This window comes from the organism of the source record quoted next, unplaced genomic scaffold, assembly GCF_019419815.1.
Source record: "Pyrus x bretschneideri cultivar Hongxiangsu unplaced genomic scaffold, Pyrus_bretschneideri_v1 Contig21, whole genome shotgun sequence".
Lineage (NCBI taxonomy): Eukaryota > Viridiplantae > Streptophyta > Magnoliopsida > Rosales > Rosaceae > Pyrus > Pyrus x bretschneideri.
The window spans coordinates 4,045,935-4,072,179 of record NW_025999513.1 but is presented as its reverse complement, the minus strand read 5'-3'; the positions used below and the strand labels follow the sequence as shown (position 1 = coordinate 4,072,179).

Sequence of the window (26,245 nt, the reverse complement as noted above, 5' to 3'; positions counted from 1 at the left end):
AAACAAAAACAAAATGCGACTCTCATAGTAAACACGTTATGTACTTCTTTCACATATTTTGTTCGATTCATGATTTCTTCTATTTTAAATAAGTAAACATGTGATTAACTCCGTGTCCTAATCATGAGTTAGGTCCTTACTAGTTAATTCATGGGTTAAGAATGATGATCCAACCAAACCCTGTCCAAGTTACAAAATTAAGAGCACTGGTCAATCATAATAACAATTATACATCTAGAAACATGCTAGTATGCTACGCCTAAAACTTTGTTTAATAGAATTAGTTTACTCTATTATTGAGTGTAACTCTCCCATGAATGACATACCTATGTGGCGTCTCATGTAATAGAGTAAAATAATATATCAAACTACTAAGTTTTAGGTATCAAGCACTACTTATTATATATATGATTTGACATCTCCGGTATACATTTCAAGTGAAACAAACGTTTATATCCTTTCTCATATGCCTATTATATATGACAAAAACACGAACTTAACTTCAGCACTTGATCCACACTCAAGAACATTATTGAATTTGTACGTCAACGCCTGCTTAATTTGCATCTGAACGCAAACTTTGTTGAACTTCAAGTACTAGTTCTTCTACGCTCAACTGACATTCCAGTCCTATCTGTGTAACAAAGAAATTCATCATCAAATAATCGATAGGAGCAATAATTTAGTCAACACTCTTTTTCTCATTTTATACATCTCTCTTTATTTGAATAAATTAAACAGAAACAAAGAACGTAATTAAACATAATCGTACTGGAAGAGAAAAGAGTGTAGTTAACATTTTCCTTACCAATTTTGCAAAACAATATCCATTCATGAGAGTATGCCTTCATTTTACAAAATTAACTAATGACGTGCCACTCCTGGAAGCAAGTTCATATTTTATACACATGTGATCACATATATTACTTCAGTTCTTTCTTCTGGTTCTAGATAAACAAGTTTTAAAATCATACTGTTAATTTATAGCTAGCTACTATTAGATAAATTGGGTGATTTGATTATAATTAGAAACTTATTTGCCCTAAGCAGCTCTCGTTGTCATGATCTGTAGTGAGCGCTTAAGGGTAACTAAAACCCTAACATCCCAACAAAGTTTTGGTCGTAAGTTTCAACTGAGCACAATTAGGGGTGTTCGAAGATTGGGTTTCAATAACTACATAATTAAAGAGGTTTCATGATACAACGTACGTACCTTGATTACAAAAGAGTATAAAACAGTGTCTTCCATGCTGCTGATGTTGAGGTGAAGGACATCAAACGAAAGCCTCTCGAGCATACCAATGATCTTGGCAATTTGGCCAGGTATTCGCCAAGATATTATCTTCATCACCACGTTGGATCCCGAGATCTTTGCTTCGACGTCAGCCACCGGAGAGTTGCAACTTGCTCCTATAGCAAGTTCCTTATTGATCACATGGTGACGGTTTTCAGTCCCCAAATTAAAATTAAAGTCAGGGTTTTGATGAGGTTGTGGAGCGGTTGGATATTTCTGAGGCAGTGCGACTACTGGTCTTGGGCTTGGATTAGGGCTAGGGCTTATGCTTTTTCTTCTTTTGCTAGATTCCAGACTCTGTAAAACTCGATGCAATTCCTTGATGAATTCAATCACACCTCCGATGATTGATGCTTGGTCTCCCTAGTACATGTTAAACAACTAGTTAATGAGAAAATAATTAACACCGACTTAAGCTAATCATATATAGTATACAAACATGAGAGAGATGTGCATCGAGTAATATATATAGGTACCCTTTTGATGTAGAAACAAGGGGTCAAAGAGCGTAAGACTTTGAGATGCTCATTCATCTGTTTCCTCCTGTTTCTCTCCACAGCTATGTGAGACATGGTTTTGATCTTGAAGCTTATCTTCTGTGCACTGTTTCCTTTCTTTCAACCGCTTTCTTTTTCTTCCACATTTATTCAACTCAAAAGCTATGATATTTATATGATATACATTGAAAGAAACCCACGCATATCCAAAACACCTGTTGGGTTGATATTAAATGCTATAGGTCGCATTCTCGTGAAGTTGTAATTTCTACTCTCTCTCTCTCTCTCCCCGTGCGAGTTAAAGAAGGAAGAGTTAGAGTTAAGCTTTATTTTCCCATGCACACATGTATCTACTATACTCTTTAACTCTCTTCATGCGCATGACATGCTTACCCCGTTCAGAAGCTTCTTAGGCTTTTTCACCTTTGTAGTTCTTTGTTGGAAATTGCATACTTTAATTATTCGAAGAAGTATCCTAACTCCCAACTGAGTATTGTTGGTTTGTTTGTTACATAAGCTTTTAATTGAGTATATCATGTTGCAAATTCCTCTTATATGCATTTGTAATAGTTCTTGGGTGCACTTCTGATCCTCTTTATCTAACATCTTGTAGTTTATTTGTTAATAACTTGGTCTTAATCCTTTGAGACTTGAACATTGCTATTCTTGCAAGGGTTTCAATTATACGTCGATTCACAATTAATTAAGGAACATATTTGAGTATAACAGTAACTAAAAATAATTAACTTTAAAACAAGGTTAAGATTAAGTTGCGCATATTACCGCTATTTTCTCTTTTTTTCTGTTGCATTTTTCTTTCTATTTTGCTCTCTCCCTAGTACGTATGCCCCTATACAAGTGCTTAATATTAAGATGTGATTAGTGGCAGAGGGCTCAAAAAGCTTATTAGTATCTACTCATTTCGCCATATAATGAAGAAAACATCGGGAAATCCTTTTATGGTTAAGCTAATGTTTCTTAAGTACCTACATGCACTAAGTATAGACACATATTTGACCATTATATTTGATTTAATTGTTATCGATCACTCAATTTTAAGCATTGAATTAAACTTACATGTCAATATATCAGAATAATGAGGGCTAAATGAGCATATATAAAGATTCAATAGGTATTATGTATTTATCAAATTCTTCCTGCTGGTCATCTGCTGAACTCCGTTCTTTGTTTTGGTGGGAAAATACGTAACTAGGCTAGCTATATCTTCTATATGTGTGTGTGTGTGTGTGTGTGTGTGTGTGTGTAATAATAATAATAATAATAAGACGCCCAGGATGATACTGACTCTTGCGTTGGAGACTTTACAAGACAGAGAATGAATGTTCCATCATCGTCGCTGAACTACTACGTACATTCTCATCCCATTATATCAATTACTACTACGTGAATGGGCTCATGCCTAAAACCATTCAAAATTTAAGAGAGAGAGAGAGAGAGAGAGAGAGAGAGAGAAAGAGAGTCTAGAGCTATGTTATCTCTGTCTCTTTAGCTTTTGGAGAGTCTCAGAAAGTTGCAAGGAGACTGGATTTGCAGCGTAATTGATGTGTTGTAGCTAAGGAAGAAAAACAGGCGTTTTTATATCTCGATTGGAAAAGCCCTATGACAAATTATATATTTGCATTTCGATCCCGCCAAGGCTTCAAGCACTACACACCTACAGAAAAATCTACGACCTGTAATCGATAGAGGTCATACAATATTTCAGTCTCAGTTATTAATTCAAAACAGACTGTTCTTGCAAGCGGTGAAAAATAACTGGCACCAAAGAAAAGAAGAAAGAACTTTTATGGCAACTATATATAAAAACACGTAAGAGAATCCATGACGAATTAATTGGCATTGGCATGAACTTTGCTACTAGCTAGCTTTTCATCTCCCGCCAATATCATTGATACCAGTTCAGTGGTTAAATTTGGACACAAAACTTTTCCGGTGTTTGATAGTATTTATTGGATAGTAACGACTAGTGGGTTATGGCTAAGAAAGATGAAAGATTATTTCAAGATATGTACTTAGGTTACTACGCTATTAGGCTTAACAAATTGGTCTTCCAAACTTGTGTGTAATCTTGTGGATATAATGCATCACTGACCTTGTGCCTTTTGTTTGTCAAGTTTTGTACTCCTAAGATAAACTTGAAACACACTAAAGATAACAATAACACTCAAGTTTTAAGCCAAAAACATAAACTGCGTAATTTTGTTCTTAGTGCTTTGGGTTTCAATTAAAAAAAGGCAGAGAGGGAAATATAAAATTTTCTTATAGCACTTGTCTGTGACTCGTCAATAGAGGTTTAATACATACAATGGTTCAACAATCATTCATAAACCATATAACACTTAGGTTGCACCATTTCAATAAAGGGGCACAATATCATGTGAAATGTCTCTTCATTTGAAAATCTCTAGCTTATGGAACATGTTTCTGAAGTGTTTTTGATATTATATACGGAGTATCAAAGTTTAGAGTTTAAAACCGACTAAACACCTCCCTACATTCGAAGAGACATGAAGAATTTGAATTTCACGACAACATTGACCGGTCCTTCAACAGGCTCCGACTGGTCACCTTACGAGGTTTTATTGGTCCAACCGGTCGTTGGACATCAGTCCATCTAGTCGCTCCTGTTGCTTCTCTCAAATTTCATAATCTTGCTTCAATCCGACTGATCACTGTAATAATTCCAACCCGTCACCTCTTCATATCTTTTGTTTTGAAAATTTCCAATGCTATTAGGTATTGGTCACAAAAGAAGTCATGTTCTTATATTCTCCTTCCTTTCAATTCCCCTCCAGTCACTCTCATCCTTCCCTTTGATTGATACATAGATTTTGCCAAAACAGCATTGTTTAGGGTTTAGATTTGTTGATTGGTATTTATATACAAATTAGCATCCCTTCTAACATCACAACGAAACAGTACCAGTCTGCTGATCTATATATACCGCGACGATTTCAACACTTTGGGCAAGTTTATGGGAACCTCTAGATGTATTAAAAGCTTTATGCAATAATAGCTATATTGCACTTCTTACAACCTAATCGTTCATAGTCAACTTTAAATCCAGAGCACATCATTTTCTTTTGTAACAACTGAAAGTTCTATCTGTACCACCAAATTTCATCTAACTTGGGTAACGTATGTATTAAAGCGAGGTTCTTCAACGCAGAAGTCCGCCCACCTACATTATGTTGTCTTGTTCTCTTCATCTGCTTGAGCATATAAAGGAAAATCCAAAGCAAATCACAAACAAACCAACATCAGTACAAAATATATAAACATGGAACATAGATTATGTACATACGAATACTTCCTTAAAGCGAAAAACCTACATCTTGATATCATATAGCTCAGCTGACAACTACGGATTTTGAAGGGCAAAACTTTTGCACAATAATTTTACACCAAGAATAAGTGAAGATAGTTTCTGTCTCACTGGCATTTAGTTGAAGCCATTAATAACTTGAGGGTCCAAAAACATGCTTAAGCATTATCCTACAGTTTTTTTTTCACGGCTGACTTATGTGACAGCATATACTAACATGAGATCAGTTATAGCTTAAATCTTGCCACAAAATATGCATGCCACACTCAACATGTGCACTGTCATCTTACCCTTTTGTGGCACGCATTTCCAATAAAGCATAGTGAGAACTAGCCCCCTAAAATCACCAACAATGTTAATATTAATGCCAACATCTATATGCTTAAAATTCATGAGTTCGGGTCAGCAGGAAAATGTTATGTTATGCTTTGGCTAAGGAGGAGCTCTGTCAGTAAAATCAAGACTACGCTACACAGGTTCGGCTACTTCAGGCGGTAATTCATAAACTTTAGTTGGATTAAAAGTGTAACGATAATGACCCACCACTAAGAGACCTTTCAAAGCTCTGCAGTTGTGAAATGAAACCAGCATTAGGAGATGCCTGAGGTCGTCTGCTCTTCACATGTTCAAGTGCTTGACATACGCTCATGCCATGCTTTTTCATCAGATATGCAACAATAATAGTCACACTGCAAGGAAAACAATTAAAAACTCCCAATTCAAATAATATTAGGAAGCAAAGTGTTTCCGTCAAGGGTATATTTTCTTCTATGCTGTACAAGTGTCCTGACTTAGTTTGAATATGGCTTACTAGAATTGATGAACATTCGACAGAGCCTGAATCTGATCTAGATTCAACCAAACTAGGCAAAACTACATAACTCTTGACTTTTATCTAGTTAAAAGCTAAGGTTCTAAAAGACGTTAGGCGCTAGCCGGACGGCAGGCTGGGGCCTAGTGCCTTGGCGCTAGGTGAATTAGGCGGATTTAATTAAATTTATTATATAACATATAAATAAGTGCCTAATACACTTTAAAAAATAAAAAAGGTAAATTACATGAAACTACCTCAACTATTAGGTTAGTTACAATTTCATAGCCCATCTTTAAAAAATGTCAATGTTATACCTCATCTTACGAATTTGTTACAATTTCATACCTTCTGTCAGTTTGTCTGTCAATTATTCTGTTAAATAGTGACATGGCTTAAAAAATTAATAAAATATTAAAAAAATGATTAAATATTAAAAACTAAAAAAATAAAAATCATTTATTTATTTATTTGTTTTTTTTGCATGGGACCCATCCCTTATCCCCCTCACCCTTTCTTCCCCCTCCTGTCTTCCCCAAACCCAAAGCCAGATCCACCCCTTTCTCCATCATCACCACTGCCGTCACCTCAACCACCATGAATTGCCGCCGCGATGTCATCAAGTCATCTGCAAGCTCCGAAATCGACATGGTGCAAAACAAGCAGGGCATATACATGCCGAAGCAGAAGAAAGTCGTGATCTTGTGGGACTTGGACAATAAACCCCCTCGCAGGCCGCCGTACTAGGTGACGATGGCGCTGAAACAGCTAGCCCAACGCTTCGTCGAGGTTTTGAGTTTTGGGTTTGGGGAAGACGGGAGGGGGAAGAAAGGGTGAGGGGTGGATCTAGTTTTGGGGAATGGCGTCGGTTTTGAATAAAAAGGTAAATCGATGGTGGCGGAAGCAGAAGACGAAGAAGGCTGAGAATAAGGGCTTCGTGGGGAAGAAGAGGTGGGAGACCCAGTCCGAAGTAGGAGAGTACACATTGGGGAGAAGATCGTGCGATACGAATCCCGATCCGGGTCGGATGTCACTGGACGAGTTTCCGGCTTCTTGGGACGGGTATTTGGGTCCAAGAGCCCCTCACCCGAGGCTGACCCCGATGATTTCGATGGAAGAGAGCTGGGAGAGGAGTCCAGGCGGCTCAGCTCAGACCAAAGACTTTTACAATTCGCAGCGGCAACGGAGCTTCAAACGGCCAAGTTTCGATCGATCCGCAATGGCGGAGGTTGATGAGCTGAAGTTGGGATCAAATGCTAGATTCTCCCTTGCCACTTCAGAGTTTTTCTATGGGGCCTAGCTGCTGATTACAGAGAAAGAATTGATGAGTTCGATGGGTTCGAATTTGAAGTTGAAGTTTGTTGAAGATGATGAGCGTGCAGAGGAGGGCGGCGACGTTGAGATTGGCTCTAAACCTATTTGCAAAAATGCGGCTTTGGAATCAACCAATGGGGTTGATGTTGATCATCAAAAGTCGAATAGGAGGCATAAGAAGTGGAGCTTTTGGGGTTTGATGCAGGGGTGGATTTGGTTTTGGGTTTGGGGAAGATGGGATGGAGAAGAAAGGGTGAGGGGGATAAGGGGTGGGTCCCCATGCAAAAAAAAATTAAATGATTTTTTTTTTTTTTTTAGTTTTTAATATTTAATTAATTTTTTGAAGCCACGTTACTATTTAACGGAATAACTGATAAACAAATTGACGGAAGGTATGAAATTGTAACAAATTCGTAAGATGAAGTATGACATTGACATATTGTAACAAATTCATAAGATGAGGTATGACATTGACATTTTTTAAAGATGGGGTATGAAACTGTGACTGACCCAATAGTTAAGGTAGTTTTATGTAATTTATCCAAATAAAAAATATACTTGTAGTAAGAATTTGGTAAAGTTAAAACTTAAAACTTAAAACTTAAGTCATCATAGCATTGTCATCACCAAAACTAATGCAATAAAAATAAGAAAAACCTAAAATCCAAAACCAAATTTGAAAATTCACTAATTCATAAACTAGGTTCTATTTTAGTAGTTTACCCAGAAAACCCTTTCAAGTTAATTAAAAACATTTAAAAACAATAGAACCGCCCAGATACCGCCTAGCCCCTACCCGATTTTTCTGCGGGTTTTCGCTTAAATTGCATCGGTCCTCCACCGTCTAGTGCCTAGGTGGCTGCCTTGGCCGATTTTTAAAACCAGCAATTGAAAACCAAAATTTTTTCTATTCTAATATTTAATAACAGAGATGCAAATTCTAAAGTACATTTATCCTAAAACATTAGTTCGTTATCCATGATGTATCAAAGAGATCAACATAACCATATTTCAAGGATTCAATTCACATGGGAATGATTAACAGCATGACTTAAAATAGGATAGCGAAGAAGACAACCTGAAAGCAATAACCTATACTGGGAGAGAAAAATCACCTTCTGGATCTTCCCACAAAGCAATGAACCAACACACCACCACCCGACCTTTTAGCTTCATCAATATAATCGATGCACTCATCGAAGTGCTGTTTTAAATCTGTGCAGACTCTGTCCGCAACTATCTCAATTTTAAAAGAGCACCAAAAGATAAATACGAATTCAGTTCTACAATCTCACACCTTGCCTTGAAACAACAAATATGATCACGATTATGTTAAACACTTGTAGACCAAGGCATTAGAATCATGATTGCATGCTGCAGTGGAATGTTATCTAGAAGAATGGAGACCACCAACGACGTACAGATTTACTTATGCATTTCATATATATGCTAAATCGTTTGAAAACCACTTATGATCGACTAAACAATCATCTCAGCTACACAAAACAAAGGGTTAAATGCAAGTTGAAGACTGTAAGAAACAATCAACTCTGAGACAATAAATTAAAGTACAATTATCCCTAAAAAGTAGAGGGTAGTTTTAAAACCAAAATGACATGAGAAAACGAATTGCACCGGATCAGAGGAACAACATTCATACCATTTATAACCTTATACACAAAATCATTTGGATATGCAGGTGCCAAAGAATTAGCCACGGTCAAAATGTGTGTGATGTTCAAGTTTTTCAGTTCCTCCTTGTTATTTGCAGCTCCAATAGAACCCAAGAACAGACCCTGGAAAATGAAAATAATAAACTGCGGAAAGCAGGGCGGTAGAAACAATGAACAGTGAATGGCAAAAAACAGATCGTGATATAAAAATCTGGTGACCTCTTCAATTTGGCACGGAACATTGTCCTCTTTAGAGCATCTTGTCACATGTATAACTCTCAACAATGCTGCAATTTGTTTCTTAAGGGATTCATCAATCTGATCCATTGCTAATCACAGGAACTTTTTTTCACTCTTGTAGACTAAATCCCCTGCAAGGAACACATCCGAATGATAAGCCGAGCAAATTCATCAATCGGGTCCATTGCATCATATACTCAAGCGAAAAGAAAACCCCGGCAGCAACAACTGACAGAAGAACCGATATAAAATAGTACGTACAGCAAATACGATTCAGACCAGAGCCCATCACAATGCATAACACAGAATCTAGATCTCAAAACATGAACTTTGACTAATTTCTGAAATACCATCTTAACAAAAAGCAAATCAAGTGGCAAAATTCAGATCAAGTTTTCTTGAGAAAATAGACATGGACACATCAATCGAGTTTTTCAACATTGGATTGTAAACCCGGATGTGACCCTTTGGAGATTAGAGAATAACCAATTAAACAAGCCCGTGGAGCAAATCAAACTAGTAAATTACCAGAAACAATTTTACCCACATGAATTCAGCTCCTTCTAAGAAAATAAATTAAAGTATGAGTTTAGCTTTCCCCGATCATTGGTTTGTTCAACAACCCCAGAAGTGCTAAATTCAGATCAAATTGGACGAACAAACATCTAGAGATCAGGTGCGCGTGAGAATAAAAATAAAATTAATTGACAAAGATTGAAGAATTGGAAAGAAAGGAGAGAGTGAAAAGGGGAACAGAAGAAAAGACTCACTGAAGAAGCTGCGAGTATCAGGAGTGCGTCTGTTTGTCGCGCGTATTTGATCGTTCTGTTTCTCTTCGCTCTCCGATATATAAAAAAGTTAGGTTAATTACACTAATACTCAACCCTCAAGTTCCACTTTTTACATAATTTCTTCGCATTTGAGATGTTACATTATCATCCCTTATATTTTAATTCATTTTCACATATACCTTCAAGTCAAGATCCTACTAATAAATTAACAACTTTACCATTATAACTAATTAATTAAATAACAAAGAAATATATTAGGAAAAAGAAAATATAAAAAGTAAATTAATTAAAAACTTAAAAATAATTAAATCAATGCAAACCTTTATCAAGGTACTGTAAGTAAAATTGTCAGATTGGCATTGCGGGAGGGTCTTTAGTTAAAAGCTAAAAATGCCTCGTCAAGCAGATTGTTTCGACTATAAGCCGCGAGCAAGGCTGTGTAAGTTTCAAGAGTTGTTTCACAGCACTTTTCAACCATTGTAAATTTCAAGAGTTGGTTCACTGTCTGCGAGCAAAGCAAGAGTTGGTTCAACCATTATAAATATTATTTATTTATAATATTTTTATCCTAATATATTTCTTTATCATTTAATTAATTAGTTAGACGGGTAAAGTTGTCAATTTATTAGTAGAATGTTGACTAAATGTGTTATGTGAAAGTGAATTAAAGCGTGAGGAGGTGTTAGTGTAATGTTTTAAATGTGAGAGAGTTTTATGAAAACTCAATAAACTTTAGGGAGTGTTGATGTAATTAACCCTATAAAAGTTTTCATCCTTTAAATTTTTTTTTTTTCGGAGAATTTGTCTTCCAAGTTTTTTATTTTTGGAAAGTCATTCCCACCTTTACAGTCTTGCTCTTTTAAGTTTCTGTTTCTGAAATGATTAATTTTTTAATATGTCGTCTATATGATTGTTGTTTTGTCGCATGACTTATTTTTTTGGGTGTTTTGACTACGTTACATACATTTATGAAATATATTCACCATTTAATAGTCATATGATATTCACCATATTATTCTTTGTCAAATAAGATATTCACCATATCATCGTTAGTATTATCTTTTAAGTCTCTTAAATTTGATTCGTTTAGCAATTAAAATTTGATTTCTGATCATTTGGGTTCAACTATTGACGCTCCAAACTCCTTATAAGACTATTTTTCTTTCTAAAATAAAAAGTTAGGAGAATAAGATGAAATTTTAAGAGTGTTAATAACAATTTTTTTAAGAATGCTAATAACAATCAATTTTACTAAATTTTTTTCTTCTTTACTTTGTTTGGTTGGGGTGACTAATTGTACGGATCGGGTAGGCCTCAAAATGATAGTGCCACAGTTTGGCAAAGTAAGTTGGTATAAATAGTTGGTAAGTGAATTGTTTGGCCATGAGATATAATTTTAACAATTCTTCAAGATAATTGCAATTACATAAGCATGGAAAGATCCAAAAATAAAATGCTAACAAGATTATGTTTTAGAAGAAATTTTATTATCAATCACCATATCATGTGATCTACAAAATATTAATTACGTAGACGATCTATCTAACATCACCCTTCCAAAAAATCATATACAAAATTTGAAGTTTTCATATATCTCTTCATTCTGAAAAACTCTTTGAAGTTTACTGATAGACTATCATAATACCAGGAAGATTACCTCCAATCACAATAGAAGTCCTTGGCCTCTCACCTCCATCCGCAAACCCTAAACACAAGACATCATTGCTCACATACACCATTGAATTTGCTCCGAACATTGTCCAATATACACTCTCGCTCTGCAACACGAGATCAATTGAAGGCACAGAATGCCCAACCCTTGTAACACCGATGTTCTTCGAACTGAAGCATGTTCCGAAAGGCGCTACTGCTTTCACTCTTGGGATTTTATAGGCAACTTCTTTCACAAATGCATTCACAACTGCGTTGTAGATTGAGGTCTCCAAAACCGTGTACGGATTCACCGTGCTAATGTTCGTGCCGCCATACCCTTCATTGTCAATGGCCAGCAATGAAGTATTCAAAGCAACAACCTTTCCATATACCTTAATCGACTTCACATTGATGAAGTACCCCACCGAAGGCTCGCCTTGAAAATAAGCACCGGCTGTGCTGACAGGGTTGATGATCAATGGAGTGAAAGTAAGTGACTTGGACACCTTAATATTGGGAAAGAGAGTATAAGGCATGTCCCCGAAGATCACAACGCCACTAGACTTCGATGAAGAGCTCAAACAAATTGCAAACTTTCGGGGGAGGCTAAAGGCGGAAGCAAATTGAGAGGGAAGCCCGATTTTATCCCTGCCGAGGCCAGCCATTCCCTTGACACCACTCGCTAGGCCTTCCAACAGAAATGTGGGACCGCAAGTGAAGAGTAGGTTGGGGACAGAGACCAGCCTACCTGGATTAGACCCATCTGTGGATTGTAGGGACACAGTGTCTTGACCAAGGTCGCCGCTTGTGGAGGTGCGGGTGATGGTGTTACCGGGGGAGAGAGCACATGTGTTGTTGCAGCCTGGCTTAGGGGAAGAGTAGCACTCTGTAGTACAAGACTTGGGAGTTTGAGAGTGAGCATTGGGCGGAGTTGCAGCGAGCCGGCTTGTAGGTGGAGGAAATGTAGTCCTTTTCACAGTCCACCCCAAAGGTACCGACCACCAAGATCGACTGTGAGTTTTATGGGTACAAAAGGGGTTCTTTAGCTGAAGGTGGTGAGGTATTGGAGGGTAGAGGAGTCTTTTGCCACCGGAAGAACAAGGGCTTTTGGTCTGAAAGAGGCAGTTTTGGCAAGTGAAGGGACAACGAAGAAGTGGAAGAGTGATGAGCAAAAGAGAAGGCAATGAAATGAGGAGGAAGCCATTGTTAGCAGTTGATGGATTTGAATGGTTGAAGTGGGATGGCATTGCCGCCAATTTATAGGACTTGGAGGTCAATGAATATCATTGACCAAAATTCAGGAGTGAATTATATTGACCCAAAATTAGAACCCTGGTCTGTCAAGGATGGCGACTCTGGACAATTCCTTGCCAGCTAAACCCACGTTCATCTATGTTATTTAAGTGTCTTTCTAAAACTTTGTTAGTTATTTTTCTTCACTACAAATGAATATTTTAATAATTTTGGATTTATCTTATTTCTTTGTAAATGTGATTTATAAATGATGAATTGAAATATAGACGGTTCAGATCCTTGAAATAATTACAAATAGAAACCACAATAAAGTATTTCAAAATAAGCTATTTGAGGGATCTCTCACCTAAAGATAGCTATGTACATATACACACATTTTAAATTTATAACTATGCAATTTTTCCTATTTTAAATTTATAACTATGCAATTTCACCTAAAGTGGCTCCTGAAACTACCATTCAGTCTCAGCCTATCTCTTGAAATTAGTTTTGTCTCACTTCACTCCCTGAAACTGATATTTTCAACTCTGTTAGTCCTACTTCACCCCATTCGTTAAAGAACTGTTAAATTCAAAGATATTTTAGACATTTTATTTTTTACACATCTATTTACCTCTGACCTGCACACTAAACCAATCTCATTTTTTTTTTATAACTCTAATTCAAACCCTATGAGTTACTGCCTTTTAAAAATAAATTATTCAATCATTAGAAAAATTCCAAGTAACAATGTGAAACTTTTGGTTGCAAACTGTGCACATTTGCTTCAGAAGATTTTATTTATTTACTTGAGAAGTATTTTAGATGATAGTTTAATGGTTTTTTTTTAGATTATATTTTGTGCAATTGACCTGAAATCATTTTTTTTTTATGGGTAAAACTTGTGGTTATGCACCAATTTTGATTAGAAAAATATCTTGAAATAGGCTGATCATGTTTCCTTTATGTTGTATTGAGTATTTTTCAAGTGCAAAGTTTCGAGCCAATACGTGGATGCCTTGCAAGTGAAATGACTCTAAGAACAAAAATGTAACCTTTATTTTCGTTGATATAATGATTTTGTTGCTCAAAAATTTTCTATTTATTGAACAATTTATTTTTAAAAACGCCCTAACTGATGGGGTTTGAATTAATGCTGTCAAAAATGGAATTGAGATTAGTTTAGTGTGTAGGCTAAAGGTAAATAGATCTGTAAAAAGTAAATGTCTAAAGTACCCTTGGATTTTTAACAATTATTTAACGGAATGAAATGAAGTAAGACCAAAAGAGTTGAAAATGAAGGCAAAATGAGATAAAAACAGTTTTAGAGGATATATTAAGACTAATGACACTTTCATGGGGCATTTCAATTAATAAGCCTATATTCATTCAAAACTATTATCTTATTATCTAATAAATAAACTAAGACAAACTATTATATGCAATCGTGAATAAATGCATCACCATCCCAGCTATTGTTCGTATCACCAATTTCTCTCTTGGGTGTAGTTTCCTTTCCTTGTAACTGCCGTAAATAGAAGAGTAAATAAGAGAATGCTGTAGGTGAAAGACAAAAATAATTCTATAGAAAATCTCACTTTGTTATGGTCTAAAAACGTTAGAGATGAGGTAACTTCATGTTTTGCAACTCTGCAAACCACATCCTCGGTATATAAAAGAGATGCAGCATATATAGGATCGCGACCAGTCAACTTATCACCGAATAGAAAAAAAAAGGGGCTAGGTAGTTATATAGTAGCCAATATTAGGGCCAAGCATGTAATTAAAGCAATTTCAAGAAGCACAAGAAAAGAGTACTCTAAACAAAGCAAAGGAGAATCATAATGTAGCACACAGAATTCAACAAGATGACATGAACTAATATCTCAAATGCAAAAAGAATGCTTTCCACTCTGGTAAAAATTCATTAGAGCATTATGACACAAATCATCCTCAATTAACACATCACCCTATCCCAAACTTGAATAAGAAAATGTAACTCCACACAAAACGAACTACAAGCAGATCTAAATCTTTATCACCCTAATTTCTTTGTTGGAGTATGCTCGAAAAGCAATTTATGCGGCAACACATAATTGGTTATTTGTGGCAACCCAGTGTCGAGTCATTTAAGATGAGAGCAAGTGCGAATATCTGTCAATCGAGCACGTGACGTAATAGCGGATTCAGAAGGTTTGTTAGTGATTACAGACGAGATTGCAAAGAAGTTCCAACACTAAGATACTTACTCTACGGATCTTAAGTCCTAAATCATGTTCCTAACCATAGGATGATTGAGTGGACTAGCGAACATCCGCAAATGCCGTTTTATGTCATGTTCAGTATTAAGTCTCAGACTAAGCATGTAGTGACATAAAATGGACATAAACATATTCATCTATGAGATTGAGTTTACTGAACATTGACCAACCATAGAAGTGTATGAATGGAAAATTACATACTTGTCAATTGCACCACACTTCTGAATTATGGATGCAACTAGTTCTTTGACCTGTGGCATCACTTGTTATCTCATGTAAATGAATATGATCTAAATTTGGTCTCACCTCTAAGCTCTCAAATGAAAGCAAAGCTTTATAGTGTGAGGTTCGAGTTCATGAAGATACGTGAAGGCACAATTAGGAATCTGTCACCTTATAGGTACTCATGAAGTAGATATTCTTGGAACCCCTTGACGATCTATCTCAAGAAGTCTTTGGCCAAAGTAACATATATGAGATACATTATGGGTATATTTAGAGTTTGACAATAGTTCCGTGCTGTAAAATATATGATCAAAATATAGTAGACAGATGAACTGAATTGCATTTTAACCTTAGTTAAGGTTCAATATATGTGTTTTTATGAATTCAAACATATTCTAACTAATCTGGGTAGCTGAAAGCCATCGCTAAATGTTACTATTCGGTTTATGTATATTCATATAAGGTTGGATTAGAATGGTCTCTAATAATGTAAAATTAGATTAATTCAACTAATCAAATTATCCACTGCTAGTTTTAGTTGTAACCTGTAAGGTCACACCCAATAGAATGCTATCGAAGGATAAAATGGGCGAAGACTCAATTTAATATAAAATTGCTTATATTAAATGTTTTATTTTATATTGATTATTTTTTTCTTTTGAGAAAATATATTTGATTAATTAGTTTGAGACTTTTATTTATTGTCAATTATTTGAACTAAGATAAAGTAATAAAGTTCAGTCTAAAGAAAAAACTAATTAATTAAATAAATAAAATATGAGCGACTTGGGCTAAAAGCCCAGTGGCAATATGGAGGTGTGGCAAGCCCAAGGAAAGGTTCCCTAAGACTTGCGGCATACATGCAGTGGTGGAAGAATAATTTCTAAACGTACCGGCTTATGAAATTGTTCTCTATATAAGCCTAAGGGGTCTTTAGACCTAATATACGATTTCATAAGTTGCGAAACAGAAATTAAAGATAATGGTATTAGGTTTTCCGAAAAAGAAAATACCACACCCACTCCGCTTTGCCGCCACACCACTTGGAGGAGAAAATACTAGCAAATCATTGTCGGCGTGCCAACACTTGGAAACATCAACAACATTGAATTTGTCTGCATATGAAACCAAAAGGTTGGAATTCTAAACTTAATTTAAGTTTATGCATGTGTTAAAACAAAATCTAACGTTCTGCTAACCACGCATATTAATTGGATTATTTATGCTTACATCACTAGCCATACTTACACACACGTGTACTAAAATAATCCACAACCCAACAATCCCTTCATTCACCACCTCGCCCGTGCTCACGTGAGATTCTAGCATAATGCTCAAAGTTGATCTCAACAATAAATACTAGTATTTGTCTACACACTTTGTGTGTATGAACACATTTTTTTTAGAAAATGATAAGGAGAGAGGGAGAGGGAGAGAGAGAGAGAATGTGGGGGAGTGGGAGGTTTTTGTTTTTGATTTTTTTTTTAAATATTGAAAGTATTTTAACATCATCTGTAGGTGAGTTCAATAACTTATTGTTATTAACTCTTTTTTTTTCTTTCTTTTTTTTTTTGAAAAAATACAAGTGTATGTTATTAATTTTGGAGAGTAAACTAGCACAATTCACAACCTAGGACAACATTAAGGACTTATGGGCCAGAAAATGACGGTATTACCCTTCAAAATGTGTTACGTGTAAATCATGGACTTAAATTGATAGAAAATTAGATAGGATAGCTTCAAATGGAATGAAACTAAAAGTTTTTAATGAGTTTGAGGACTTAATTGTACCAAAACTTAATTTCACACAAATAATTCAGTTATTAAATCGACAATTTATTCTATTTAATAAAATGTGACGCTTGTTTTCCCGTTTACATCGTGCTTCAGGCTTGCACAAAAAAAGTTCATCTGGATAGTCAAAATCTAGTACAATAAGCACAGTTTGTAGGTACAGAAAGTCAAGTATAGGACCATTGCGTGTAGTTGTTACCAAAATTGAACAACATTTGTTAACATGCTACAGTGTATGTTTAAACTCAGAGTCTAATCTCAACTCAAAACAACTTTGATGAGTAAATCCTAGCCTAGAAGCACCTACATCAAAATGTAGAAGGGTGTCCTCCAATTGATAACCCCCTATTACCATCGAAGTCTTCAAGTTCAAACCTCCATCCAAAAACCCCAGGCACATAACTTCATCGCTTACTTGAACCATCGAGTTTCTGCCGTGAATTCTCCACTCCACCATCTCACTCTGCAGCACCAGATCGATAACCGGCACCTTTGGACCGACCAACGTGCCATCGTTTTTTCGTGAACTAAAACATTGCCCAAATGGTGCCACAGGGGAAACCCTAGTCATGTTCATAGACATTGCAGCCTGCTCATAAACTTTAGTAAATGTAGCATAAATCGAGCTCTCCACAGTACTGTAGGGAACAATTGTGCTTAGCTTAATCTTCCCTTCTACAATATCCGGAGACATTTTCTTCCCACAAATTTTGATGGACTTCAAATTGATGATGTACTCATGTGGTGACTCAACTTGGTTAACAAGGGGTGTGTATGTCATTGAGTCCGGAATTTTGGAGCGAAAATTCGAACTGTGGTGGCCGTTTTCGTGTAAGACGACACCGTTTGATGAAGAAAGGCAGATGATGAATTGGAATTTGGAGCTGAGTTGGGCAGAAATTTGTGAGGCCATTGACATTTGCGTCCTTCCGAGGCCTAACATTCCCTTTGCGCCACTTGGGATGCCGTTTAACAAGAATATGGGTGCACAAGAAAAAAGGATGTTGTAACCAACTGCGGTGATTGATTTTGATCCTGTCTTTGACCCATCTGTGACTTGATCAACGGCCATGATGTCTTCTAGTAAATCCCCTTGTGTCGCCACTTGAGTTATCCTATTTTCCGTGAAAATATCACACTTCTTGTTGCTACCCTGAACATGGGTTTTTGGCTTGGCTGCAAGGCACTGGATTGAGCGCTGATAAATCAGACGGCTAGAAGACGATGATGAACAGTTGAGCCAGAGAAATGGACCGCCGAGATCAACTACAAGCTTTGTGGGTACAAGTGGAGTGCCATGGTGAATTTCGGTCACGTACTGGAGAGTAGACACATCTTTTTTCACATGAAAAATGAGACCATTTAGTTGGTTGTAGGGTTTGGCTTGAGATATGCTGAAAGTGTAGAGAAATGAAGAGACAAGAAGAAGAAAATGCAGAGAAGAAGCCATGGAAGAAAACCAGAGAGAGAGATGGATATTATGGGAAACTTCAATCTGGCAAAAGGAAGAATGGTGAGGATAAAATAAATAAATGGTTGCAAAGTTGGTGCATTTGCGGTTTGCCGCGATACTGACCAGAAAATGATTTAAGTAATGGAAGTGGATAAGGAATTGGGATATTCTGAATTGGTGCTGAGTAGACAACTAACATGTGGTGGGAATTGGTCAGTGTTTATCTTCTTGAGTGGGGATGTGTGTGTTGTGATTTGATGTGACAACTTTTTTACGTTGTGGATATGATATATATTGGAGCAGCTTCTGGGAAGAAAAGCATCTATTAAGCATCTAGCATCTTTACACTCACCTAATACCTCTATTTTTTTTCCCTCTCTTTGCTTCGGGGAAAATTTGTCAAATCGAACTTATATTGTACAATCTGCTGGCTATATGGTATCAGGAACACTTGAAGGCACTCTCCCAATTTCATATTTCCATGAACTCCCTGCAAAGGTTGACAACAAAAACCAACAATATCGTTGAAAATCTCAATTACAAGGCCGGTCCTGAGAATTTGAAGACCTTTCAAAGTGGGGTCTTAAAATTCTCTGATCTCTGGTTCTTTGTATATTAATTTGTATAAAAAAGAATTCGCTAAATACATAAAATATTCTATTTTCACATTAAATATCATTACAAATTAATATCAAAAGAAGATAAATATACAAACATTACTTAAACATTACACGCCTCATGTTTTTAGATGCAAATGTACTAAATGTTTGCAGTCAAGAGTGTAAGATTGAGAGTTTAGAAAATAAAACTTGATGATCAAGAGAGTAAAGGACAATAAAACTTGATTGACGAGTATAATAAATTCAACAACGCCAATTTTTTTTTGTGTTTTTTTTTTCTTTTCTAAAATCAACATCACACTAACAAATTGAATATTAAAATAATCCATTGAATAAAAAGTTATTGAAAAGCAAAATATAAATTCAAAGTTTTGATTACCTTAAAGTACAATCTTCAAGATCATGTGATGATTTAAACATTCAATAGAAATAGAGAGAATGGGGCGTCGATTTCCACTGCACTAATAAATGAATTATGATATTTTTTTTACTTTTTTGTATTTATATATTAATTACAGGATATAAAATGGGGGCCCTAGACAGGCGCCTACTCGGACTACCCTCAAGGCCGACCCTACTCAATTATAATACCTTATGATAGTAGATCGAAACGAGACAAAAAGGGGATAAACGACATATCTTACCTTCATTTGAAATAGTAACCTTTCATCATAACCAATAATACACCGGTTAGACGTTAACTTCAATCCTTTCCTTTTAAATGAATGGAAGAAAAATAAATGAAAGAAGAACCCAACACCATATTAGAATAGCACCAAAAGAAACAAAATTAAAGAGATCTTGCGTGGTTGCGCAGAGAATGCTATTAGAGTAAAGCCAAGCTAAATCGATAGAACATCAAACAAAAATATGATTACACGTAATTTCGTGAAGGACAATCAATATTAGATGAAGAAGTTCTCCACCAATTAAACATTCAAATCTTTTCGTATGAGTATGAAAGAAGAAGCATGGAGAAGTTCTTCGCTGGAACTGAGAATAAGATGGAAGAAACGAACATACCAACAAATAATAGAAAGAAACGCAAAGTTAGAAAAGCAATCAGAAAATACAATGTAATAGGACCTTTTGCTGCCTTTCAAATTCTTCCTTGGCTGCGCATATGAAGGGTGTTGGAGTGAGATTTGTAAACCGTAAGTAACTGATAGTGGTAAACTGCCAAAGTAGAGCGTGGAGAAAGGAAAACTTGTTTGGTTAAGCTAGCAAACGTAATGGGTGAAAAAACATACTCTCTCTTTCCAACAGTTTCTCTTTTTTCAATTTTAACAAGTTTTTATTTTTACTATTTTAGCCTTGGATAAAAGTTTGTTGGGCAAATGGGTCTAGGACCCGTGAGGTAGGTACGAGGTGGGTCCGGATTTTGTAAATTCAAAACTGGGTGGGGCGGTGCAGGTCTAAATCTCTGAAAAAATGGTCCTAGCTTAGATTGTTTCCATCGTCAATCATATGGAGATTAAATTCCACTATCATTTTTTACACATATCTTCTCTTCTCCTCTCTCGAATTCCCAACGCAAGCATCAACCTCGAGGTCTCTCTTCCCTGACTCCGACCACCACCATCTTCTCTCTTCAACTCTGATAGATTATCCCCTCTCTCAAATTCCCATCTTGAGAACTTGCAGCTGCGTCACCCTCGAGCTCTCACTGAAGTTGCTGGACTGTCAGATTTTGTAGTATGTTAATGTTGACCACCCAATCTGATCCAACTGGACCAACTCCGCGACGTTTCTTGACTCGATCGATGACATCATTGCCACCATCCGAGACTGGAAGGAGCTTGCTTTCACGCTTTAGGTGGCATCTGTGACATATGAGTTTTGAAAGTTCAAGCTTTTGGTTTCACTAGCACGTCAATAAACCTAGATTATGTGGATTAATTTAATAAGTTTAGATATGATCCAAAGTTCTACTAACCATGCAGGTAAATTGAATTACATATGTTTACGTCACCTCGCCACACTTCTGCACATTGATACTATGTAGCCCACAAGAAAGTACCCTCAGCCTAGCCCCAAAGCCTACATTAAAAGTCAATACACACAAAATGATAGAAAAAAAGAAAAACTAATGAAAAATGCTTGAAAACTTTGAGTTTTAATCAAAATGACAAAAAAAGTGTTGTAAGTGAATAGTACCAAGAGTGACTTTTTAGAGTAAAATTTTTTTTTTTTTCGTTAAAGTGAACAGTACAGGAAATGTTTCATTAAAACTCTAAAATTAAAAAAAATAAAAAAAAATACTGGAAGGGTTAAAAGTCAATGCAAACGGTTAGATAAGAAAAAGACAAATTGTAATTAGCAAGATAAATTAGAGATACTGCATTTTTTTTTTTTGGGAAAGTATTAGTATTTTATGATTATTTACTTATTTGGGTTTTAGGCCCAGCTTGTTAGAATTAGATTTTCGTATTTTTATTTTTTTGGTCAAAGAATTAGGTTTTTATTTAGTTATTAGGGTTTAGTTTACTATAAATATGATGTTTGTTATTCACTTCTAAATAACTGAGTTACCATGTAGTCCATAGTTCGTAGTTGTGTTGGCTCTTGTTTATTTGATTTCAATTAATATAATAATATCATAATTTATTATTTATTATTCATTCCGCACTTTGATAATCAATCGTATTGGCATTTCCTTTCATATGCTATTGTTTTTCTATTGAAAAGGAGAAATTGTGTTAGTAAAAGAAAGGATTACAACCAAGAGGGAGAAATTATACCATAAGAATTAGGCAAGTTAGCCTACACATCAAGACCTGGACTTCAACTGCTAATTAAAATGACCTCCTTGAGCCCCTAATCTCTTATGGGTAAAATTGTCAAGTAAAATCATTTAAAAGAAAATTGGAGGTTCCTCAACCTAACATCCTTCTGTGTCGAGAGAAATCTTGAACTAAACCAAACTAACGTTTGAGATACTAATAATTCTCTCAACATAATCTCCAATAGGGAAGTTGAAAAGAATGATGAAGATAAGCTGTAGTAACACAACAAGGATAACTTTATAATTAACTAAGCAGTCTGCTGATAACAGAGCATGAGAATTGCAGAAAAATGATAACTGCAGAAAAAGACTTCAAGGAAGAAGAGAGGAATCAGAGAGATGAATACAATCTCTTGCCATTGATCAACTTAAATGAATTACAATCTATCTCATTTCTGAGTTATATAGGGCTAAAGAGACTTAGCTTTTACGCTAACCACTACAACTAACATACCAAACTCTCTAACAACTTTCTAACTGATCTTTGATGACTCAGCAATATTACACTTCAATAATGACATGGCAGATGACATGGCAGTCAACTATATTCAACATCCCCCCTCAATCGCAACTGGGATTTCCCAGTTTGAGATTGTAACAATGTCGAATAAAAGAAAGACTGTGTAATCCCTTTGTCAGTATATCTGCAGTTTGATCTTCAGTTGGAATGTACAACACCTTAAAGTCTCATTGTTGAACTCTTTCTCTCACAAAATGATAGTCTGTGTCAAGGTGTTTATCCTTGAATGGAAAACTGGATTTGCATTTAGTGCAATGGCTGACATATTATCACAATTGGGCTGTAGTTTTTCTTTTGCCCGAAAGCAATTAGAGGGTAGTGACTCATCATTTTTTTACTTGTATTGCCACTAAAAAGTACTTTTTGGCTGATGGTGAGTTAGTCCCTATCACTTGACATTTAAATCATAAGCACATGCCCTATGCATTAATGGGAAGGCGCCAATTTGTCTTTGGGCTTGATGCTGGGCTTCGGGCAAGTCTTCTTTTAGTTGGCATCTTTAGGGCTTCCATATACTTGCAGCCCAAGGTTCAAATATTAACCCAAATAGTGCCCCCTTTAATCATTGTTGAGGCTGCAATCCCAAGCGCTAATAATGATTAAATAATTGTTGCATATTAACAACCGTTACACGCCTTCATTTGGGACTTGTACCATTTAAAGTAATCGTTGGTTAACAAGACCTTTGCACTAACCCATGAATTCCACCATTAAACAACCACTTATTATATGATCCTTACTTAACCTCTTCAGCAAAGCACAATTAACCATTTCGAGCCTTTGAATTTTCAAAACTCCCCAGAATTTCTAGAACTCACACCTTTAGAAACTCTTATTGTTCTTTAACTCTTGCCTCTTGACTCCGATTCTCTTCTTATATTTTCCTCAAGATCATCCAATGGCACCCAAAGTTGCCTGAATTCAATCTCCCTGCAAGACTGGTGAAGAGATTTCCATCATGCGTCGTCTTCTCAACGGCCTTCATCGCCCTCGGGCAGGCCTGCACACTAAACTCTTCTTCAAGGAGGGAGGAGTGCACTCTTTATGACCTACATGGATTTCTCAGGCTCCATTTGCTGTTGAAAACAACATGCCCAAGGAGAAATGGTTCATCCCCAACCCATTTCAGGCTAAGTTAGGCATTTCTTCCTTCAAATGGTCAAACCATCATTGTGGCTTCCCTCTTATGAAGGATGAGGCATGGACGGAATGGATAAAAGAACTCGAGCATATCTTTAAGCAGAATTGGATGACAACGAAATTTATGAGTTGATAATGCTTTCTAAAATCACCATGATCGTTAAGCCCGAGCTTCTCACAACAACTATTCTCTTTTGGAACTCGGGGAATCAATACCTTTGACTTCAGGATGGGTCCAATATCCCTGACTACCCTGGATATGGCATAGGTCTTCGGGTTAAGCCCTTTAGGCAGAATTGTGCACGTTATCCACGACTGGGCTTCTCCTTTTCGTCCGGCTGTTAAGAGTTCAAGCTGTCCTCCCTCATTTCTTCATTTGGAGCATAACTCTATGACTTTTAAGAGTTATGGGACTTCTTTCACGGGTTTTATCCTGTTTTCCAAGAAAGAATTTGGCCCTTCTTCCTCTAAAGCCAACAAAGATCAGAAGCATATGTATTTCATTCTTTACTGGCTCAATAATGTATTCCCCAATAAGTCCAAGGGAGTGAAGGTGGAATGGATTCCCCTAGTAGAAGCTCTTCACAAATTTGACGACGTAGCCACAAGCCTCTTTCTTCTTGCTCATCTATATCATCTCTTGTACGAAATTACAAAGGGTGAACCATTCGAAACCAACCTTCATGGTCCAACTTGGATGATCCAGCTTTGGCTTCAATGGCATTTTCTTGAGCTTCGGGCTCCCAACCTAAAATTCCCAGAAAAAGTAACCTCTGCCTGAATTTTAGCTGAAGCTTCTCCAACCAATCACTCTACCTTCGCTTGTCTTTATTTCTTCAAAGTCTGCAGGACTCAGCCAGATCTAGAATGGGGTGCTTCAGTTATTAGGAGATACCCATGGTTCAGTGACCAAGCCTTCCAAAACGCTTTTGGAGAAGATGCTAGTCCCCTTTGTAGAAAGAGATTTATCAGTTGCATCTAGTCAAGGGATCTAGCTTGGGGTGTGAAGAGTGACCATTGTGAGCGCGGGCTAGAAGTCTATCACCAAACTTCCGTAGCATGTAGTTAGGCTTTAGACAAGCTAACCCGGTGCCCTTCTTTGACTCCGTTCATTGTGACACCTCCTACAGTCTCCACTCTCCCCCAAAGTTACTTTTCAAGCTGCCCAACGCAGTCTTGAGGTCATGAGCAAGGTCGCCTGAAAGCCTATGACTCTTAATTTCAAATGTACTTCAAGCACTTGCGTCTTGGTGGGAGACAAAGTGGACCAAAAAGTATGGAGGAGATCTGCACGAAGCCCATGATCGCCTCTTCAAGCATCTTTCTATCAAGTCTTATCCTAGTTCAAATAAGCTTGAGAAATGGAAGGAAATGGTTCATCAGAAAAACCAATTTCTTTTGATAGGTATTCCTTACTTTTTAACTTGAAATTCTTATGAATCTGCCCATTCTAATCATTTTCCTGATTTCTTTGTACTTGCAGCTCAAGGCAACCCTACAAAGATGGTCCTCGGGCAAGATGAAGATGCCGCAGACACCTTCATCCTCCAAGAAGCCACAGCTGAAGCAAAAAGGCAAGGTGCTGGAGAGGGCAGAGATGTCTTCGAGTTGCTTGGAGACTCAAAGGGCGAGATAGGGATTGTAATGGAGCCTTGGGTAACTGTAGTGGAAACTTCAGAGTCTGAGCCTGAAGAGTGGTCAGTTCCAACAAAGAAAAGGACAAGGGCACAGACATCCAAAACCTTTAAGTCTTCTACTTCAATAGCTGAGGTGGGACATAGGCATGAAGAAACAGAAAGCCTCCAGTAAGTAAACCTTGCTTCATTCCTTCATTCTTATTCGCAACTTGGTAATGAGAGTTGACAACTCTATTTTCTTTGACTCTTAGGGCCCCAAGCGACCAAAAAGCCTACTACGACTTCAAGGGAGGAGCCACTGCGGGCTGAGATGTATCAACAAGCCAAAAATCTGCAAGATTCCACCCTGGAAGCACTAGAGGTATAACTCTTATCTTAAGTTTTACTTCTTTGAGTTCTTCACTTTCTCTTGTCTACTTTTTTTTTTTTTACTCTCTGCCTGATTTCAATTTTAAATAAAAAAATTTACAATGATTTTTTACTGCATGATGTACGATGAACAGATGTGATTGGAGGATTTCTAGAATTCTCACAAAGAGAATCCAGTAAGGATCCTCCTAGTAAATTTGGAAGCAAAATTTACAAATTAAATGATGTGTTACTAATAAGAATGAGAATGTTTATCAACGCTTAAGTAATAAACCATGAGAACGTTTATCAACGTTTAAGTAATAAAATCAATCATCAACTTTCATGTCTTTTAGTTTCCAAAATTTTATCTATAAATTAATTTCTCTAGCATTACCATTTTATTAAGTTTCTCCTTTGGAATTGTCTTGCTTTTCCCTCTTATTCCTAATTAATTAACTTGATGGGATACTTTTTATTTTCCTTTTTCTTTGTGTTTTTATTTTTTTTCTCTAAATTAATTGCCCGACAAAATAGTGATTGCAAATGTTATTATAATTCATCTTTTCCAACTGCACTTTGCAAGATCAAGATCTGGCACTTTGATTTA

General features: G+C 36.5%; 3 protein-coding genes and 1 pseudogene across 5 annotated transcripts; all 4 read right to left on the bottom strand.

Moving 5' to 3' along the window:
* Positions 1–240: 240 nt before the first annotated feature.
* Positions 241–1,958, bottom strand: LOC125477470 (transcription factor MUTE-like). Its single transcript, XM_048584619.1, has 3 exons — positions 1,771–1,958; positions 1,214–1,657; positions 241–634 (listed from the first exon to the last, which is right to left on the bottom strand). The coding sequence occupies exons 1-3, from the start codon at positions 1,864–1,866 to the stop codon at positions 557–559; spliced, it is 618 nt and encodes a 205-aa protein (XP_048440576.1). The 5' UTR covers positions 1,867–1,958; the 3' UTR covers positions 241–556.
* Positions 1,959–4,783: 2,825 nt separating this feature from the next.
* Positions 4,784–10,104, bottom strand: LOC125477409 (dual specificity protein phosphatase 1-like). 3 transcript variants are annotated; one of them, XM_048584474.1, is made up of 7 exons: positions 9,946–10,104; positions 9,155–9,306; positions 8,923–9,058; positions 8,378–8,498; positions 5,681–5,826; positions 5,428–5,474; positions 4,784–5,021 (listed from the first exon to the last, which is right to left on the bottom strand). In XM_048584474.1, exons 2-6 carry the CDS (start codon positions 9,260–9,262, stop codon positions 5,467–5,469), a joined length of 519 nt encoding a protein of 172 aa, XP_048440431.1. In that variant the 5' UTR covers positions 9,263–9,306; positions 9,946–10,104; the 3' UTR covers positions 4,784–5,021; positions 5,428–5,466. The 3 variants fall into 3 exon arrangements, with proteins under 3 accessions (XP_048440431.1, XP_048440429.1, XP_048440430.1); XM_048584472.1 differs by lacking the exon at positions 5,428–5,474 and having other exon boundaries at positions 9,946–10,103; XM_048584473.1 differs by lacking the exons at positions 5,428–5,474; positions 9,946–10,104 and adding an exon at positions 9,723–9,888.
* A 1,327-nt stretch (positions 10,105–11,431) lies between these two features.
* LOC125477408 lies at positions 11,432–12,823 on the bottom strand (annotated as a pseudogene).
* Positions 12,824–17,230: 4,407 nt separating this feature from the next.
* On the bottom strand, positions 17,231–18,707 carry LOC103934159 (probable aspartic proteinase GIP2). The gene has a single exon (XM_009343883.3). It carries the CDS (start codon positions 18,580–18,582, stop codon positions 17,359–17,361), a length of 1,224 nt encoding a protein of 407 aa, XP_009342158.2. The 5' UTR covers positions 18,583–18,707; the 3' UTR covers positions 17,231–17,358.
* Between the last annotated feature and the right edge of the window lie 7,538 nt (positions 18,708–26,245).

Excerpts from the sequence above, each read along its gene's own strand:
- LOC125477470 (XM_048584619.1), bottom strand. The coding sequence starts at position 1,866 with ATGTCTCACATAGCTGTGGAGAGAAACAGGAGGAAACAGATGAATGAG. Across the intron at positions 1,658-1,770 it reads CTTGTTTCTACATCAAAAGG|GGAGACCAAGCATCAATCAT; the intron begins GTACCTATATAT and ends AACATGTACTAG. Across the intron at positions 635-1,213 it reads TATACTCTTTTGTAATCAAG|ATAGGACTGGAATGTCAGTT; the intron begins GTACGTACGTTG and ends TTTGTTACACAG.
- LOC125477409 (XM_048584472.1), bottom strand. The coding sequence starts at position 9,262 with ATGGATCAGATTGATGAATCCCTTAAGAAACAAATTGCAGCATTGTTG. Across the intron at positions 8,499-8,922 it reads TGTGTATAAGGTTATAAATG|TTGCGGACAGAGTCTGCACA; the intron begins GTATGAATGTTG and ends AAATTGAGATAG. Across the intron at positions 5,827-8,377 it reads TTTGTGGGAAGATCCAGAAG|TGTGACTATTATTGTTGCAT; the intron begins GTGATTTTTCTC and ends TTTTCCTTGCAG.
- LOC103934159 (XM_009343883.3), bottom strand. The coding sequence starts at position 18,582 with ATGGCTTCTTCTCTGCATTTTCTTCTTCTTGTCTCTTCATTTCTCTAC.